At 44.1% G+C, this 20,180-nt stretch overlaps 1 protein-coding gene across 1 annotated transcript in view; it reads left to right on the forward strand.

Annotated features, from left to right (window-relative positions):
* The window catches only part of SCTR (secretin receptor), a 31,119-nt gene extending 13,019 nt beyond the window's left edge, over nucleotides 1-18,100 (forward strand). The window contains exons 3-13 of the mRNA XM_048869133.2: nucleotides 1,322-1,432; nucleotides 6,928-7,031; nucleotides 7,409-7,506; nucleotides 8,549-8,681; nucleotides 9,886-10,039; nucleotides 10,138-10,198; nucleotides 12,317-12,386; nucleotides 14,234-14,325; nucleotides 14,440-14,578; nucleotides 14,764-14,805; nucleotides 15,959-18,100. Of these exons, the coding sequence (XP_048725090.1) occupies nucleotides 1,322-1,432; nucleotides 6,928-7,031; nucleotides 7,409-7,506; nucleotides 8,549-8,681; nucleotides 9,886-10,039; nucleotides 10,138-10,198; nucleotides 12,317-12,386; nucleotides 14,234-14,325; nucleotides 14,440-14,578; nucleotides 14,764-14,805; nucleotides 15,959-16,141 (1,187 nt within the window). The 3' untranslated portion in view covers nucleotides 16,142-18,100. The remainder of the gene's footprint in view (nucleotides 1-1,321; nucleotides 1,433-6,927; nucleotides 7,032-7,408; nucleotides 7,507-8,548; nucleotides 8,682-9,885; nucleotides 10,040-10,137; nucleotides 10,199-12,316; nucleotides 12,387-14,233; nucleotides 14,326-14,439; nucleotides 14,579-14,763; nucleotides 14,806-15,958) is intronic.
* The last annotated feature ends 2,080 nt before the right edge of the window (nucleotides 18,101-20,180 follow it).

Raw genomic sequence — 20,180 nt, forward strand, 5'->3', positions numbered from 1 at the left:
CACGTAGTTTTTGTGGATACAGACTAACACGGCTACCCCTCTGACACTTGGGACTTAGAACAGTTTGTTTCACAGGTTTTATATCAGCTCTGTTGACATTGAGCTTTTAAACCCAGACAGCACAGCAGATCTCAACATAAACATCACTGGGGTTAATGTATGGTTTGAGTGAACTGCAGTAGTTAAATTATATTGCATAGAAGTAAACTGTTGCCAGGTCAGATAAACATTCAAGCGGAGGCATTTATCAGAGCTGAAAGCCATTGGCCGTGAGTAAGATACTTGTTTCTAAACATGATCACAGTCATACAGGAAGAAATCAGTTGAAAAATGTCAGTCTGATGGCTGCTGGTCCTGTGAGGTACTCAGCACTGTGTAGAAAGTGCCACGCACTTTTCTCTCTCTCACGTTTTTTTACAGAAGTCTTGTTTTCATTCTGCATCACAAAGCAAAAACAAATTTTGAAATCTGGAAATTTTTCACAAAATGTAATTCTTGTTTTCCAGCCAGCCCCATTCAACAAGGTGTTCAGCACCTGGCAGGATTGAGCCCTTAGTCTGCAAATGCAGCATTGCGCCAGCTGCCTTGTTTCTCAGTCTGTTAGAAAACGGTGGTGGTGAGAGGGGAAGGGTGGATAAAATGAATATAACTGAGTGACAGCAAGTGTAACTTTTTTCCATATACAGATAGCAAAACAGGTCATCTCAGTTTGAATGACTTGTGCTTAAATGAAGAGAGCACCAAAACAAGAAAGAACAAACGTAAAGTCTCCATGCGCAAGCGCGCGTGCGCGCGCACGAGAGAGAGCAAAGGGTGTGTTCTTCTCTGCTAACAGTCTGAACTCAGAATGTCTGCCAGTCATTGCAGAGAGCACAGACCTTAGTGAGTTAAAGGTGCAATACAGAGAAAAAGTCACAACAGTTACATCACTAAATACATTGCAGTGGGATCTCAGATCAATAATGGTTCAAAGGTGGGGCCTCAAATTGAAATAATTGGTGGGAAAGTAGGTTCAAATAGTACAGTCTCAAAGACATGGGCTTGTGCAAGAAATAATGTCATTAGTCAGCCCTCTGTCAGATTTGACTACTATTTGGGAGGGAATAATGATCTTTCTTTCCCCCTAACTTGTGACTAGCTGCTGTAATTTGTTTCCTTTATAATCACAGTAATTGCTTTTCTAGAATAACTAAATTAAGTTTTGATCTCTTACAGCAGGAAAGCAATCGAGAACCACAGCTGAGCCCAGAATGTTTTTATTCTCTGAAGATGTGACTGTCCAGGGAATATGTTCAATGATGCTTTTGTTCTTACATCTTAGGCAGATGTGCTGGAATGTGGGATAACATGAGCTGCTGGCCTTCTTCTTCAATTGGTCAGACTGTCAATGCTCATTGTCCAGAATTCTTCCAAATGCTTACTGGAAAAAAAGGTAAAATAAAGTAATTTAAAAGAAAATCCTTTAAATGTCATTCAATTTTAAAAGGGGACACTGCCAGGTCAGATTTTGTTTTTAGAAAACCTAAACTAAGAAAAAATGTTTCCATATTTTTTTAAAGGCCAGTGACCAGAATTCTGTGGTGTTTGCAGCCTGAATATTTTCATCATTGTACTAATGCAGTAGAGCCTGAAAATGAAATTGACTAAAAACAAAAATAAAACTAACTACTCTCTTTTTTTATTCTGGTGATCCATAAGGCTCAGACAGGGATGAAGAACGTTTTTTTGGTTTTTCATTTCAAAAGTCTTATGAAAATATAACTTATTTTATACCTAATTTAAAAAAGAAGAGAAAAAAGGTTGAAATTGGAATAAAATGTTTGAAATTTTCAAAACAAAATGTTTCAGTTGACCCAAATTGATTTTTTTTTATTTTCAGTTTGAAAAAAAAATCAACTTTTCATCCCGATTCAGGATGGGGAAATCTTTTGAAATGTTGAATATTCTCATGGGGTGGGAAAACCATTTCCCAGACAGCTCTACTCATGATGATTTTTGGCTGGAAAAGCACAAGCCTCTGTATGCTAAAAGCACGGCCACTAATTCAGCCACTAGAGGGAGCTGCTAACACTTGAGAAGGTCCAATATTTAGTCTGTCCAGTAGAAAACAGTAGCATACATATCAAAGTTAGATGGTGATTGGAGTGGAACAGAGGTCGTACATCCAAAGGTTACTATCTGAAATCATGGGTGCATTCTGTTACCGGAAGGAAGGGGAAACCATAACTCTAGCAATTCTAAACTTAATTTGCCCTTAATATACTGAGTGTCCGAATTGTAGTAAGTCACTAATAATAAGCAATGATCAAAGTGAGTGGGTTCAAAACAGAATCACAAGACAATGTCCACTAACATTAAAAAAAATTTGACTCTGTTCATTTAGCATCTTGGGTTGAAACCAACAACAGTTTATTTCCAATGCAGCTACATTCTGTTCTATTACATATACTATGACTTGTTTGTGACTCATACATTCAAACTCTTAAAATGCCTACGGTCCTGTCTTATGCAATTTTAAGGGGAAAAACAAATATACAGAAGATTTGTTTATTTGAAAGAAAAACAACTGCCAAAAGTTTGCTCTCTTAGCCACTTAGTTACAAAGAATACTGATAGCCACAAATACAAAGGAATCACATGTTAGGGACACAGATGGGTCTGAACCAAATCCTCGATCTAAACATCCCGCAGCTCTGGGATCTAGATCTGTATCTGCATCACAAACATCTTGGCTGATCCCCACCTGTGTAATGAGCTGAAACAAAAGTCAGGACCCAAATATTGTTTGAATGAAGGTCAGATCCAGATCTGAATGTTGAGTCTTACACGCATTCGGGATGGAGTCTCAGCAGAGTATAAAAGAGAGCATGTTGTGATTTCCTGAAAATATAAATATTTCCTAAAAATCAAATACCATCATTAAAACAATACTCAGGTACATCAATATTAAATTTCCTTCCTGATTAAGCATCTAAAGCTCTGCACTTTTGTGCACACACCCACCCCTTTATCATGTCTTCTCCTCTTTGACACACTTAGAGCCTTTCCTCCTACTCTGGGTTGTCAGATATAGGCACACTTCTAGACCCACTTCTAAGCACTGCATTTTGGTTTACCTTAATGTTGCTTATCTCTGTCTGACAGAAACACACCACAGTCTGCTTCTACAGTCAAGGACACTTGTGCTCGACTTTGTAGGCAGGCTGAGAGGGAAGGATGGGGTGGGGAGGCAATGGGGAAGATGGGGATTGTAAGGAGATGCTCCTTCTTCTCCTTTTTGCTGCTGTGCTGCAGCACAACTTAGAAAAATGTGACTCAAAATTCAAACCTGACCTTTCCAAAGACATTAGCTAGAGCAAGGCTTCCATAAAAGTAAATAATAATCCAATATCTGGCACATCTCTAATGCCTGCCACCCAAGGAGTTCAAAGCCTGGGTCAGGCATCTTTCTTTTCCACCCTATCTTTAAGTGACAGCCTTTTTCCAGGGGCATAGTAAAGTCAGAACAAAACATGGAGGGGCTGTCAGTATATCAGAATTGTCCAGTCTGGCGCAGCAGCCCAAATATTGTGCTGATTTTTTTCTCCAAACAATACTACTGACTCCAATGGGGTACCACAGGGCATGAGTCAGTGCAAAATCTCCCACGGTGTGCATCTTAGTTGCTTTTCCTTCTCTCCCTTGAGTATTGGAGGGATCTTGCCAGACTCTCCCGCTGCAGAAATGTGATAGCTTAGCTTAGAATCACCGGAAAAATAGAAACCATGTGATACCATTCAGGAAAACAAAACTTGTCAGGAACCAGCTGCGGTCATTGAGGAGCTGAATATGGCCCTCTGAGTCACGTCTCTGCACTGGAAGAGTACAAGAGATGGAGAAGAGCAAGTGGGTTTATCCTGAGAATGGTTGCTGCTGAGGTTGGCATCCATGGAATTCTGACCATACTGAAGCATTGGGAGTTTGATTCAGTATGGCCAGTATTTCACCCCATATCGCTAGAGTAGATGAGACAGTGGTCGCTTCTGGCTGACAGTTGCACATGGCTATTGCTGTCACCCAAACTTTATTTCTTGGCAAAAATACATTTCTCTTCAGCACACCATGTGGGTTAGATGGCTATAGCGGCAACCGGTCAGAGATACTTTTCTCTGGTGATCTGATGTTGGCTTGTAGCTTGTCTAGGCCAAGACCAGGACTTTTTTCTTGTACTCTGAGGTGCCTAATACAAGTGTGAGCACTATGACACCAATAAATTTAAAGGTTTCAGAGTAACAGCCGTGTTAGTCTGTAGTCGCAAAAAGAAAAGGAGGACTTGTGGCACCTTAGAGACTAACCAATTTATTTGAGCATAAGCTTTCGTGAGCTACAGCTCACTTCATCGGATGCATACTGTGGAAAGTGTAGAAGATCTTTTTATACACACAAAGCATGAAAAAAATACCTCCCCCCACCCCACTCTCCTGCTGGTAATAGCTTATCTAAAGTGATCACTCTCCTTACAATGTGTATGATAATCAAGTTGGGCATTGTAAGGAGAGCGATCACTTTAGATAAGCTATTACCAGCAGGAGAGTGGGGTGGGGGGAGGTATTTTTTCATGCTTTGTGTGTATAAAAAGATCTTCTACACTTTCCATAGTATGCATCCGATGAAGTGAGCTGTAGCTCACGAAAGCTTATGCTCAAATAAATTGGTTAGTCTCTAAGGTGCCACAAGTCCTCCTTTTCTTTTTAATAAATTTAAACACATTCAGTGCGTGATTGGTTCTCTAGAAATTCCACATGTAGATTGCTTCTGATTATGTTGCAAATCCCAGCCTCTTGTGACTTACTGTATGTAAAATCCATACATATGCATGCTCACTAGGGAAAAACTACTGAGGGACATTCCTGTGTATGAAAGTTTCAAGGAATGCATCACACTTCAGATTGTAAACTGAGTTCTTTCTGGAAGCCGGCTGCTCAACAGACTGGTAATACAGTCAGTCAGGTGCTGCTCTTTTTCCACATGGTAGAAAATACACAGATATGGTTTACTGCTGTAAGAAGGACTCGTATCCATGTTATAATTCCACAGGACTAAGCTCTCCGCTCCTGCTGGCACACATGCACACAAATCAGATGTGTTTTCCTTGTAAATCCCATAAAAATACACAAAATATACACACTCACAGTTGGGTTTTTAAGGGAAGAGATGAGCCATCATTCAGAATCACAGCAGTGATTTCGTACAGACTGAACAAAGCCCTCAGACCTGAGGCACTGTTTGTACTGTGATGAGCTGGGGGAAAACCTTGTTGTGGTTGAGTTAAAACCTTTTTCAAACTGATGTGTAAACACACCCTTCACTTAAGATAGTTGTAAGAAACACTGCAGGGGCCACACCTAAAACATAAAAAAGAGAATCTGCCCAGAAACTAGCACCAGGTGCCTGGCGGGTTCCTCTGGGCGTGACCAGGTGTGTGAGAGAACATATGGAAACTGAGAAGAGACAAAGAACAGGGAGAGGCATAGGCAGAGGCTGTGGGGGGAGCCAGAGTCAGGCAGCCAGCTAGCCAGTGAGTGCAGTGTGACCCTGAAAGGGGCTGGAGAGAGAGAGAAAGAGAGAGAGAGAGCGCAAACTTTTGGGTCTGTTAGCTATGGAGGCTTGGGGCTGTGAGCTAGAAGACTGCTCCTCTTGGTTCTGGTTCCTCCTGTGTTCAGAGGAGCAGGACTTTGTGCTCTTCTTGTGGCTAAACAAGGAAAAATACCAGAATCCATCAGTTTCTAGTTCCAGCTGGAGCATCCTGAGGGCCCCAAAATTTAACTAGCCTCTCAAGTCAAAAAGGGGCAAGAGTAGTCACTGCTGCAAATCAAACATCTGATCCTCTCATCAGTCAGAGATAAGCAATCAGACCTCTGAGCTAGGGATCTTCAGGAAAATGTCAAACTTCTCTGGGGCATGAATCTGTGGTGCAATGAGTCACAGATTTGCTGTTCCCAGAACACAAACCAGCAAACACCAGATGTACAGAACAGCTTTGCTTATTTATGTTTCAGTTAGTAAAATGAACCCTTCGCAACTGTCCCCGGATGCGTGAACAATATCATGAAAAACACATAATACATTGGACAAATATCAATATAATTAACTCGCCACCTCATCAATAAACTGCATGCACTATGCACATAATTCTCTCCCCTGCTCTCTACCCTGAGAAAAAATCCTGAAGAATTGGTGGGCTTTGTACTGGGCCCCTAAAGGTTAGCAGACTCAGTCCCCGAACTCCAGAGTCAATGTCTATGGCTGAGAATCACATCTCCAGCTCCCCGATGTTCAAGACTAGGGACTCAAGTATCAGAAGGGTAGCCATGTTAGTCTGTATCTGTAAAAGCAGCAAAGAGTCCTGTGGCACCTTATAGACTAGCAGACGTATTGGAGCATAAGCTTCTGTGGGTGAATACCCACTGTTAGTCAGAACACCTCAGCTGATCTCAGTTGTTGTGAAGACACACATGCAGAGAAGCAGTCTCCCGTGTTGCCCACAGACAAACAGTATAGGGCTGTAGGGCCTGGTCTAGCTCCCACTGAAGCAGCCAACAGCATAACTCCCATTAACTTCATTAATACAGGATTGTAGGCCTGATCCAAAGTTCATTGTGGCCAACGGAGTCTTCCATTGACTTCACTGGGCTTTGGATGAGGCTCCTAGCCCACTTAGACACTCAGATGATTCATTTTGTTTCTGTTCAGCTACTAAGCTACATAAAAAAGATGCTCACACCGATAGCTGCATTTCACCTGTATTATGCTGTCTGCACTCCGAGAAGGGAACTATTCTGCATGCTGTTGGAACACTGCCACTGTTACTGATCAGCAGGTGGAATAATCATCCCGGTACAGTCGGGAGGCATTACACCTTGCTTTGTTACTGCTGTCACAATAAAGGTTTTGTGCATCGAAACTGCACCAGTGAAGGTTGGTCAGAGACATTCCCGAGACCCGACGTTGCTTGTGGCTATGACGTGAACGACACTGCCAATGAGGAAAGAGTGAGTCTGATTTATCGTTTGTAAGTTACAGTTTGTTGCTTCATGAAACAATGACCTGGGGGGAGAGATATTCCAAATTAGTAGCAGGGAGAAAGGATGGTGTTTGCGGTTCAAGTGTGACATTGGTAGTCAGGCGGTAGTCAGGTGTCTGTGTGTATGTGATTGTCTGTCTATCCATCCGTCCCAGAAGATCCTCCAGTTTGCACACCACACTCCTTCCCCAAAAGTAGAATACCCATGTTTATGAAAAAAAATATAAATGTGAAACAATACAAAGAAAGACAGTGGATGCTCTTCTCTTAACACGTCAAAATGGGCTGATTTCCAGGAGATATTTAAAACTTAAAGCAAAGATTCAAATGTCTGTCTCTTTACAGCGCGTCTACTTCATGAAGCTGAAGACCATGTACACAGTTGGATACAGTACCTCCCTTGGGACTCTGACAGTAGCCTTGGGCATCCTGGCCTCATTTAGGTGAGGGGAAGTTCTAGGCTGTTTGTTTGAATTTGTTCGGAACTTTCGATTAGTCCAGAGACGCCCCACATTCCTTTGTTTGCTTTCAGAAGAATTTAAATGCTGAAATTTTCAAAATTGTGATAGAAATCAGGGCTGGAAATGCGCTGGGGGTCAGTAGTCTGTCTCCTGTTAGTGCAGGATTCTTCCCCGTAGCATGTTTTTTCTGTGCTTTTGCCAGGCTGGTTTCCAAGATTGGCGCTGTCACCATGTTCGTCCCTTACGAGACTAGCTCACATTTTAATAGTTCTCACCCGCAGGAAGCTTTTCCTTCGCTATTCAGCCTAAATTTCCTTTTTTAAATGCATTTTTTGGGCCTAAATCTGGAGTAACTCTATTGGCTGCAGTCCAGTATTTCAGATTTTTACCAGCATGGCAGAGTACAAATTTGAGCCCTGGGCATGTATAATTTATGTACTTCGGAGGCTTGATTTTGTTGGTTACTCAACCAAATAAACTTCATTTATCATAAATAATGTATCAGTGAAGTGCTTCGGGACCCAAATGCTTTGCAAACTATAGTCTGTCCTAAGTCTGCAAGCTCTCCAGGCACAGATTTCCCATTGGCTGCCGGGGGATTCAGCACACAGTGGGTTTGCAGGTACAAGACCAGAATCTAGACAGCAGCACTGATGTGCAACCAGTTCTGGGTGGAGGGCAGCAGCTTGGCACACATCACAGTTCAGAATGTGCGGGGAGGGGAAATTTTGGCCAGAGATATTACAGATAATACCCTCGACTTTTACAGCAGTGCCCTGATACCTTCCCTGTAAGAGCAGACATGACATTGTTTTTTCAGATTTTGTCGAAAGGAACCCCTTAGGGCGGGTAAATTGCATGGAATTAACACTGATGTCCCTTTGAAGGACAAAGGGCTAAGTTGATTCTGCTAGGCTTTGAATCTGTAGGCCCTACGAGCCTAGGTCTTTGAAACCTGATTACATCAATAAGCTATCCCCCTCTAGAAACATAATTTCATGAGATTTCTCTCTTTTGGGTACAGAAGACTCCATTGTACGAGGAACTACATCCACATGCATCTGTTTACGTCCTTCATTTTCCGAGCCTTGTCAAACTTAATCAAAGACACCATTTTGTTTTCTTCTGAGGATGTTAACTACTGCGGGGCACACACGGTAAACTCCCAGACTTCCAGAATCTTCAGTTCCCCACCCTTTCACTGGAATTTCATCAAGGCAGTTTGTAAGGAAATGCTGATGCAGGAAAGGGAGCCTACTTCCTTGGTCTTTCCTTAACATAGAGAGTTACTGGAGAAGAAAGCGTTCTCTTATATAAAAGCACCTCTCTCTCTCCCTCTTGCCACTTTATTGTGCATGTTAATTGTGTCAAGCTGAAATTCTCACCATCTTTTTACAAGTTTGGGCTAGACATCGGTTTTATTCTCTCCTCCCAAGGAAGAATCTAAATAGATGGGGGAAGTGCTTTGTGGGAAATCCTGGTTCATTGAAGTCAATGAGAGTTTTGCCATTGATTTTGATGAAGCCAGGATTTCACCCTCTGAGTTGAATCTTGCAGAATGTCACAGGCTTTCTTTCCTCTGTCTGTGTGATTGGGTGGGAGATGGCCACGTAGAAGAGGAAAAGGGAGCACTCATTCGACCATGCAGAGCCTGCCCTTAGCTCACCTGCATAGGCAAGAAACCCTTATCCATGGCTGCCTTAGGAGGCACCAAGCCATAAGCTTCCTCCTCTGCAGCAATGCATTAGTCCCTCCCCCTTCCAAAGGGGTAGAGGCCATGGAAAGAAAGACAGTGCTACATCTGCTCCCCAGTTCAGCCTCCCCACCCCAAACCCATGGAACTCTAATCACCTGTCAGCTATGAAGATGGGCTTCAACCCAGTAGGTTGGGAAAAGGTTTTGCTCTCTTGCATATTCATGATCCATACAATCCTTGGCCTCTCTACTAAGGTTGCCAAATTAAGGGACCAGCGAGTGCTAGCATTTGGCAACTCTCTTAGGTACTTATACAGCCCCCATTACCATACTGCCTGAGGATCTCACAGTCTTTAATGTATTTAGCCTCACAACACTGCTGAGCAGTTATTATCCCTGTTTGACAGATGTGGGACAGAGAGAGACTAAGTGACTTGCCCAGCCCAAGAAGTCTATGACAGAGTAAGGAAGTGAACCCACTTTTCTCAAGTCCCCTACCCACTGGACCCCTACTTCCTTTCCTGTCAACATCTGGAATAAGCCCACCAATCCGTTTCAATGTTGGATACCAAAAATGATTGTGCATCCATGTTTACCTTCTGACTCTCTGCAGGAAGGTAGATGGAGATACAGCACAAGCAAATGATACTCTCTCTGTTTCCTCAGATTGGTTGTAAACTCGTCATGATCTTCTTTCAGTATTGCATCATGGCTAACTACAGTTGGCTTCTTGTAGAGGGACTGTATCTCCACACCCTTCTGGTTGTTTCTTTCTTCTCGGAAAGGAAGTTCTTCTGGTGGTTCATCGCCCTGGGATGGGGTACTGTTTGTTTATCTTTTCAATCAGAATAATGGTTGGGTGATTGTTGATTTATCTGTGAGCGGTTTATAGAACAATAACTGGATTTTCCATTACAGGCACCCCAACCATATCTGTTATATCATGGTCCGTTGCCAGGCACCTATGTGAAGATATAGGGTAAGCCATTTTAATTAAATACAAGTTTTACTCAATAGGGAAACATGCAACATAAATGTATAAGAGGCAGCTACATAGATTATTTTCCCATTGAAAGCCTCGTCAGCTGTTATTACTGTTTAACCCTACTGAATCAAACTCCACTTTGCTGAGGTTCAGTTCGGACCTGAAGGCTGTGCAGATACTTAGACCCTGATTGAGAATTGTGACCTTAGGGGGTTCACTCAGATTGGTAAGGGTTTCTGTCACCACTTGCCCAGTAGCCCTGGGAACTTCGGTGCTATGCAGCTTTGGCTCAGGGCCCTGACACCAGCAGCCTACTCATAGCACAGGGATCTCATCTTGCCTTCCACCAGCCTGACTACTCCATGCAGGGTGACACCAACAGCCCACAACCATCCCTCCTGCAGCATCCAGTCCCTCTCACTGGACCCTTACAGAAGTTAAGTTCGCTGCTTCCAAGGAGGCAGAGCACACACCAGCATAGGTGTTGGAATTAAGGGTGCTGGGGGTGCTACTGCACCCCCGGCTTGAAGTGGTTTCCATTATACGGTAAAAGCTGTTTTATCCAGCACTTCACCAACTGGAAAGCTCTATAAATTGGCATTTCTGATCTTCATTGAAATTCCGGTTTATAGTCCGGTTGGTGCAGAGCCAGCAGGGGGTTGGGGTTTGGGAGGGGGTGCAGGGCATGGGCTCTGGGAGGTAGTTTGGGTGCAGGAGGGGGCTCAGGGAAGTGGGTTGGAGTGCGGGAGAGGGCGCAGGATGCTGGATCCGGGGGCCGGTCACCTCGGGTGGCTCCCCACAAGCAGCGACCTGTCCCGACTGCTCCTAGGCGGAGGCACGGCAGGCAACTCTGCATGCTGCCCCCACCCTGCCCCAAGCACTAGCTCTGCAGCTCCCATTGGCTGGGAACTTGGTAGGACTAGAAGACACTAGAAGACACAGGTATAGTTACAAGGGCAATAAAACCAAACACTTTCTATGACTAAAACCTCAGCAAGTTACAATCTTTGCCTAAGCAGGTTTTCTCACCTATAGTCAGTTGCAGCTGGTCTTGGTTTTTCAGGCCAAGAAGATCCATGTTTGATGAGCTCTAAGGGCACTGCTTCCCCTTTGTCCCCTAGGTGATGGATGCCAAAAAGGCTCTTCTTCTGCTTATATTTCCCAAAGCCTGTTGTCTCTGTTTCAAGAGCCAGGAAGAGTTACTGGGGTTCCAGTTCCATCCCCCATTGTGATCATTAAGCGGTATTCCCCCCCCCCCGCCCCGGCCTGGTTGTTTAGCTTGATGGCTTTGTTTTCCTTCTATGCAGATGTACTTTTCATTGTTCCTTGTGGTATTACCTGGCTCCATTTACACTGGAGACACACGAAAATGGTGAAATAACATTCCTTTGTCTTGGACAGGCTGGGCTTATGCACTGTTTGAAAAACATCTTTCCAACACACATCCATACTTCTGTATACAACCCCCTGTACGTACATGGTGCAATGATATTAATGACCGGTGTGTTACTGGTTTGCCTATGATACCTTACATGACACCTTTTAGAAACAGATTATGACAATAGCGTGTTGGGGCAATGAGTGTGTCTGGCCTGATGTGAGTTACTGTATGATGTGCCCTCTGCCAGATGGCACTAAGGGACTCAGTATGAACAAAATGATTTTAAACTCCTTTTAAATAGGGTTTGTCTACAAAGGCAGCCAGGTTTTTCAAACCTAGTGGATGCCCTTTAAAGCCATCTGGCCTTCTCTTTTTGCACTCTAGGAAGAGACTTGGAGCACAGCCATTTCAAAGCCCGGCTTTGTAGCTGACTTGTAAGAACAATGAAACCTCGTTTCTCAGATGGCTTCAGGTGTTTTCCGCAAGGTTTTTGGATAAATAGGATTGTACTTCATTTTAAGGGCAATATGTCATTTGGCTAGTCCAGATGCAATCTAGCCTCATTGAAGTTTTGCCACTGATGTTAGTGGGGGCAGGAGTAGAATGGAAATTATTTAATATTGTGAATAGAGACCTATTGGAAGAGCTAAGAAATTAAAAACCCTGTGTGAAAGCAGTTGGCATTTGGGGATCTAAAAAGTACGTCTTTTTTTTTCTTATTATTATTACAGGTGTTGGGACATTAATACCAATGCTGCTGTCTGGTGGATCATTAGAGGCCCTGTAGTCCTGTCTATTTTTGTAAGTCTGTTCTGTGACAAGTGCTTGCAAAGTGCATTTCCAAATGTTGTGAAATCAAAGATCATCCACTTGATGTGGTTTAAAATGGTCTATCAAGTGATTTTAAACTTGTGCCTTAACTGGTGTGATACAACCTCAGTGACTTTTGCTTAGTAGGAGTCAGCATCTCTAATTAATACCTTAGGGCTAACTTTACAAAGAAAGCTCTGAGCTCCCTTCCAAGAAGCAAAAACCTAAGGGGGATCAGGTTTCCACATCTTGCTGATTTCACATGAACTTCAACTGGCTTGTGGAAGCTTGTTTTGGACTGTTCCATGGGAGGCTCTGGAGGAGAAGCAAAAGGGCCGAAGCTTTCAGCACAACGGTCGTTTTGCCTACGCTCTGACACTGCCTTGCTCAACAAAGCCACAACCAGCTTGCTTTAGACCACATGGCCACCAGTTTTAGCTTTTCAACATGAATCCAGGGCCAAATTCTGCCCTCACTTACACCCATTCAACTCTCTTGACCCCAGAAAGATGAACGGAAGGCGGGACAACTGGGCAAGCCAATCAGAAAATTTAGCAGGACCTCAGCATTTCTTTTCATTGACTGCAACAACCTACATTCATACTAGATGGGGTGAGATTTAAATTACAGCCAGGTCAGGAAATTCTGCAATAAAGTGACAAACTTAACTGTGTATTGGGGCGGAGGGGGGGTGTCTCTCCTAGAGCAGCAAAAAGCACAGCTATGAAGATGGCTCACATACATGGCAATGCAATAATATTTTAATGCTTAAAAATAAGGAATCACTCATTTAACAAATCTATATCACACAAAAGCGCATTCCTATTTGCAATGTCCACTGGGGAAAACACAGAAAGGTTCCCCTTCATGTTTACTCAAATTAACCTGAGACCCCAAAAAAATTTAGCCCATTATATTTAATACAGTATGTGTAGGAAAGGGTTAAAAGCTACAGTGTAGTGGCATGATGAAGAAGCCACTGCAGGTGAGTAAATTAATGGGTTGCTAGCTGCATAGTGCCTGGAGCACAGAGTATCCATGTTGGGAGATGTGATGTGAAACATAGATAAGCTGAATTTTATTTCTCCATGCTCCAGTCTGGCTACACTCTTCCTTACCAAGAAAGGAAAACTGAATCTGTATCTGACTAGATCATATTATTTCTACTCTTTGTCTGCAGGCCAAATGAACAGAGAAAGATATTGCTTCCCTTTCCTATTTCCCAAGAAGCAGATCAGCATATTTAGTCGGCTTTCCTCCTTGCGGAGGAAAACGAAAGCACTCCTACAATGGTTACCATTATGACGCCTGCTTTGCCTGTAGTTAGTGTGGATCCAGTATCTAAGATCCCCTATATGCAGAACAAATGGTATCTGTAACAATGATTGTCAAAGGATAATTTTAATGGCTTCCTCTGAACATCTTCACCTGTGTCTAATCAAGCCGGGGCAATCAGCTGGCCCCCTAAAAGCCAAATTTTGAACAGGGGATATTTGAAAATTATGGCAACTATTCATTTTGCCAGTGTGCATCACCTCCCTTTTCTCTGGTGATTTGTCTTGAAGTTTGGATAATGAATCCTGTCCACTATTTAGTTGGGTCTGGAAGAAATTAACCCCTTGGCAGAGGGATAGCACAGGGCCTATGTGCTGCTTAAGTCTTCAAAATAGGGATACATAGGTGAATGTCACTCTCTAGGGGCACCTAGAGATTAATGTAGTTAATTAAATCAGATGGGTAAAGCCAGGCTGCAGGTCCCGTGCAGAGCACAGCAGTGCGCTGCTAATAAGAGATTTCAATAGTCTGACCTCTGTCATCCATGTTTGTTGGTTTTACAGGTTAATTTCATTCTTTTTGTAAATATTTTAAGAATCTTAATGAGAAAGCTCAGATCGCCAGAAGGAAGGGGAAATGATTTCAACCAATACAAGTAGGTTATCTCTTCACTATTTAAAAATATATATATTTATAAATACCTCACCTTTAAATAGTTCCCCTTTCTCCCATTTTATGATATCATCTTCCCATTTATTTCTACTCCTAGGAGACTTGCAAAATCGACACTCCTTCTCGTCCCCCTTTTTGGAATTCACTATATCATCTTTGCTTTTTTCCCTGAGGACGTGAACAGCGGCACGATGGAAATTCAGTTGTTTTTTGAATTAGCGCTCGGATCATTCCAGGTGATATTTGACATCTATAACCTTTTAATCAAAGAAAGGACATTTCCCTCCCTTTCTAATACCCCCTCTGCAGCAGTAAAAGCAAGATACTTGATCTGCTTTTGGATTTTTTTTAATCAATTCTAATCTGGAAAAACTGGCCCCGAAATATTAAACCTGGTTGATATGGTTCTGTTATTTTACAGGGCTTTATTGTGGCTGTGCTGTACTGTTTTCTTAATGGCGAGGTGAGTTTTCTGCATACACAGCTCCTATTAAGGCACCTCCACAGGCTCAAGCTTACAGTAGCAATGAGCATTAGTTCAAATTATTCCTTCACATGTGAATCCCCTTATACTTCATCTGTCAGCCTGCTGCCCATTTGCCTAGCTTCACCTCTGAAGTTCCCCACAGTCTTCTTTAGACTTGAGTAACCTATGTAAGTATGTACCATCTGCAAACTTTGCCACTTCTTTGTCCCCCAACCCTTTCCCCAGATTATTAAACACCAGGCCTGGGAGGGAACATGAGAGCATCCTGTTAATCATTGGCCATACTGAAAACTGACCAGGTATTCCTACACTTTGGTATCTGCATCTAAACTAGGTTCTAATACACAACAGTACTTTGCCTGTCAGCCTATGCCTGCTTAGTTCCCTTAATTACCTCTTGTGAGGGAATGTATCAAAAGGTTTATTAGAGTCCAAATAAATGATGTCATCTTAGATCTTTGAGGCAGGGACTGTCTTTGTACAGCACCTAGCACGATGACGTCTTGGTCCATGACTATGGGTCCTAGGTGCTACCTTAATTACTGCAGAGTTGGAAACAGTTTTCCCATCCCAAGAGAATTTGAGATTTTAAAAACTTTCCCCCATCCCAAATCTAGCCGAAAAGTCAAAATCTCAAACGTTCACTAATTGAAAATCTGAAAAACAATTTTGGATCGGGTCAACCAAAATGGTTTCCCTTAAATATCAACCTTGAAAAAAGAAATTATAAAATCAACTTAAATTTCTGAATGAAAAAAGCCATTTCAAACACAAAAGGGAACTTTTCATTCTGAAAATGTCAAAACAGGGTGTTTGCATAATTTAGAAACTTAAAAACAATTAAAAAATGGGAAATTTGTCAAAACCGACCCTTACCCTTTTCTGAAGAAAAAACATTTGTTCAGAAAATTCCCAAATAGCTCTAACTGCAATACAATAAAATAATAGTATTCAGTACCTTCCTCTATTCTTAAACTCGGGGTTAAATAAAGAGTACCTCATGTGGAACAAACATAAACTTTGGGTAAGGGGAACTGTCTCTCCTTTTCCCATTGTGTTGATTCCCTGCAAAAATGCAAGGTTCTACACAAACTCGCTGACCAAAATGTTCTGTGACTTTACTGCTTAGGTTCAATTGGAAATTCACAGAAAATGGAGGCAGTGGCATTTAAGCCAACACATTCACTTGAATCAGCACCTCAACTCTTCGTCCAGTAACGGAGGAAGTGGTTTCACCCAGGTGATGCAGATGATGAAGCCCAGCCCTCAAGAGCAAAAGAGGCAGACTATCCAGAAGTCAAGTGTAATTTAGCAGACAAAGTGCAGTCCAGGCTACTTCGGTCCTAAGACACACATGGGCTGCACCAACTCCCATGGTCTGCACCAGGAACTTCCTGAATGTAGCCGAAAGCAGAACTTGGCCCTCTGTCAACTGTTCTTGCAGCAGATCTGTTTGTCTATATCCTATATAGTGGTTTTACTACTATGGTTATTTTGCAAGGATTCTGCTCTTTCCTCTCCCCACCCTTCCGGTTCCATGACAGCTGAAACCAGATTATATACAACATTCCTTGTACCTACATTACTTGAAGGTACTGAGAAAGCATCTGGAAGAAAAGCTGCAAACATTTGAAATGGGGTGCCTGGGCCATATCCGAGGAGGGACAAGGCTAGGTAAACTAAGAAATGATGACATCTGTAGCACTTGGCCACGTTCATTAAAGAGGACCAATTACAATGGATTCGCCGTGTTGCTAGAATGACCCCACACCAACTTACTGCAATTGTTCTCTATAGAAGAGCGCACAGAGAGAGGCTGCGGACATCCAAGGAGAGAGAGCGGTATAACACAGTGCATAAAGCCACCCACCCAACTCCTCAACAGGCTCAAATGGCAGCTTAAACCAGACATGGATGGAATCTTTTCAGACTCTCAGCCCTACCCACCCTTGGCGCTGGAAAAAGGAGACGATGATGATTTCTGCCTTGTGTGATGAGTCAGCCTCGAGTTACCTCTGAACCTGAGCTTGCTTAAATCTAATCAGTCATCCCTGAGCCAGAGAGTGTGATGAGTCGTCAGAGGCAATTACCTGCAGGTCCCAGGACATTCAACCAGGGTTCAGCCAATACACAGGTGAGGACCAAGGCAGGTATATAGGCCCCTACGGGACATAGTCTCTCCGGTCTGCTCAGTGTCATTACCTGGCTGGGATCATTCCCATTGCCTTGTAGTTCTGTGTTGCCAACCAGGCTGTGGGCGGTCAGGCCTATTGGTGAGGGCAAGAGTTCATCCTACCAATAAGAGCTGGGTCCCAGGTGGGTGAAGTCCAGGAAACAAGCTGAGGGTCACGACTGGAGAGACAGAAGCCAAATGCTAGAACCAAAGGGCATGGTATGCGCTGAACGGCTGTGGAGGCCAGGCTTATAAGCAGGACTGCTAAAGCAGCAACCAATCAGGGGCTCTGGCACTCTGAGGTCTAAGGCGGTGCGGTGAAGCTCACTGGTTGCCTACCAGCACAATTAGTCAGGGAGCAGGCCAGCAGCTGGTCTGGACCCTGACATTCTGACAGACTGCTCCTGCTCCCGCTAGTCCTCACTCCTGCTTCAGTGCCTGGGTCTATGCTAGCTAGACTCTGCTCCTGCCTCAGCTGGGAGCCTGGCACTTCTGACACCTTGATACACTCGTTAATTCCTTCTTCCTATACCATGGCTTCCTTCCGCTCCATTGTGGCTGGATTGGACTCATGATTATAAAATGTTTCATATTTCTTTTCCTGTTGAAGGCCGGACTGTAGATATGATTCTACTTTGCAGGATGAAGGTTGCACAATATATTCTAAAGCACCATATTAGTTGAAGATGTAGAATTAGTTGTTTAACCCTTTGTTTCACCCTTAAAACTTGTCTGTCTTCAAAATCTCCCAGTTGTAGGTGAAATATGCTGGGAAGGGTAGGGCTTGGCTCAGCTGTTGTTTCTTTCCTACTAGGTATCCATTGTGTAGCTAGGTTTCAATGGCATCGGAATATATGGGAATAGTTTTCTTCCCTTCAACTGTTCTAACAATGCAGTTATCAGAAAACAACACAATTGTATTGTCTGGGTTAATATGATTACTTGAACTGGTAGAAGCAGAGACCCATTCTGATAAGTTCCCATACCTGTTCCCCCAAATAAAAAAAAAAAGCCTTCGACATTTACTGCTGTGTCTATACTTGTAAGATCTGTCTGTCTGGTCTTCCAAGTGAAGGCAGGGGAAAGTCTTTACAAATTCTGCCTTACGCAATACTACTGAAATCAATGAGTTTACACAGAGCATGACCTCACTGGCGCTACACATAGTGCTTAATTTGTGCCAGGGCTTGCCGGGGCTCAGCCCGGCACCCCTGGGCTTGCCACATCAGTTATGAATGTAAAAAAATTGCTTGAGCCCTGGCACCTAATTGCTTGAGCCCCAGCACCTCTTTCATTACCAGTTAAGCACTGGCTACACAAATATACCACCTGACTTTCTGGTCCAAAATTCTGATTTTAAGAATAGTATCTTGCCAACTGAGTCCTCTTGGTCCCGATTAGGAAGGGATGAAATAGTTCAGCTGGAAATAAGAATCAAACCAGCTGGTGGCTGGGTATTTTTGAGAGCTTAGAAAAAGTTCATTTACATTCTTTTCCTCCACTTGGGTTAGTGCTTTTACTCCTGAGGGAATTCTGCCCCCCAAAATTAAAAATTCTGCACAATATATATATATATATATATATAAAATTATGCACATTTTATTTGTTGATAAATAAATGTGGAGCCTCCAGCATGGCAGTGGGACGCACAGGCCACTGGGTGCACAGAGGTGGGATATCACCAGCAGCCCCCCTGGGACAAAGCCCCAGGGCCGTGAAGTTGCAGCCAGTCCTGACAATGTAAGGGCAACTTGGGCCTGCCCCAGAAACACCCTGGGGCTCTGCCGCTCTGGGCCAGGTGTGGGCAGGCAGGCTCAGCCCAGCAGGATCCAAGTGTAGAGGGGCTTAGTGTGGGGGAATCCAGGTGTCGGGTCATAGAGTTCCATGTGGGGGCAATCTGGGGCTTAGTGTGGGGGATCTGAATGCACAGCGGCTTGCTGAGGGGGTTTCAGGCGCAGGGGCAACGGGATTCTGCAGTGGGAGCTCACGTGAAGGTGGCTGGGGCTCAGCAGGAGGGATCTGGGTGTGGGGGGTTGGGGTTCGGCAGCGGGTCTGGGTGTGAGGGGCTCAGCGGGGGCGGTTTGGGTGCTGGGGGAGTAGGGCTTAGTGGGGTGAGGGTCTGAGTGTGGGGGGCTCATTGAGTGGTCCAAGTGCAGGGGGGCAGGGCTCATCAGGGTGGGAGTTCGATGGGCCTGCTTACCGGGGGGAGCCCCTACTGATGTTGCTGCTGAGGGGACGCCACATGCCAGGCTCCCGCTCCCCTCTCCCTTCCCCGTTTCCACTATCCTTTTCTCTTCCCCATCCCATCTTCCTTTCCCACTGCCCTCTTCCCCATCTCCTCCCCCTTCTTCTCCCCACTGTCCCCTGCCCCTTCCCCCTCCTCTGACTCCCACATCCCCTTCCCCTGCCCTATCCCACCACCATCCATCCCCACTCTCTCTTCCCCTTGCCCCTCTTCTCCCATTTCCCCCAACCCACCCTGCCCCCCTCACTCTGCCCCACCATAGGCACTCACTGTTGTACAGAAAACAGGATGGCTCCCAGCACACAAAGGGGAGCCTGACTAGCCTAGGACCCAGGAGGCAGCGTCTGAGCGGCACCCTCCTTCAGTCGTGCAGCTCTGGCTTGCAGAAAGGGGGGGTGACCCTGCATGCCCCCCCACTCGCACTTGTTTGAGGGGGCAATGCATCCCAAACTTCACCCACTGGCAGCCCCAGCCCCCTTTCCCCCCGCACAGCTTCTCTTTGCTTCCCCATCACTTTCTGGTGAGCATCTCTTCATATGACCTGTGCCGTTGACTCAGTGGAACTACTTGGGTGAGAAAAGGCCCATCACTAGAAGAAAGGGATGGACAATCTGGCATTTGTGTAAACTCAGTTTCACCATATCCCTCTATATTCAGTTAGCTTCGCTGTTGATGTTATAGCTCACCCACCAACAGGAAAACAAAAATGTTTTTAATAAAGAAAGATTCGAGTATAAAATCACACAAATTGACAGGACTTCCCAGGAGCGGGCCTACAACCTGGAACCACTGTTAACTTGTGTTTTTGAAAATGGCTGAACTTCAAGTTAACGGTGTCTCTTTAAGTTAGGTCTAGTCTACACTGAAAAGTTACTTCAGCGTAGCAACATCTCCCAGGGGTGTGAAAAAGCCACACCCTTGAGACATGTTGTT

This window comes from Caretta caretta, chromosome 11 (assembly GCF_965140235.1).
Source record: "Caretta caretta isolate rCarCar2 chromosome 11, rCarCar1.hap1, whole genome shotgun sequence".
Lineage (NCBI taxonomy): Eukaryota > Metazoa > Chordata > Testudines > Cheloniidae > Caretta > Caretta caretta.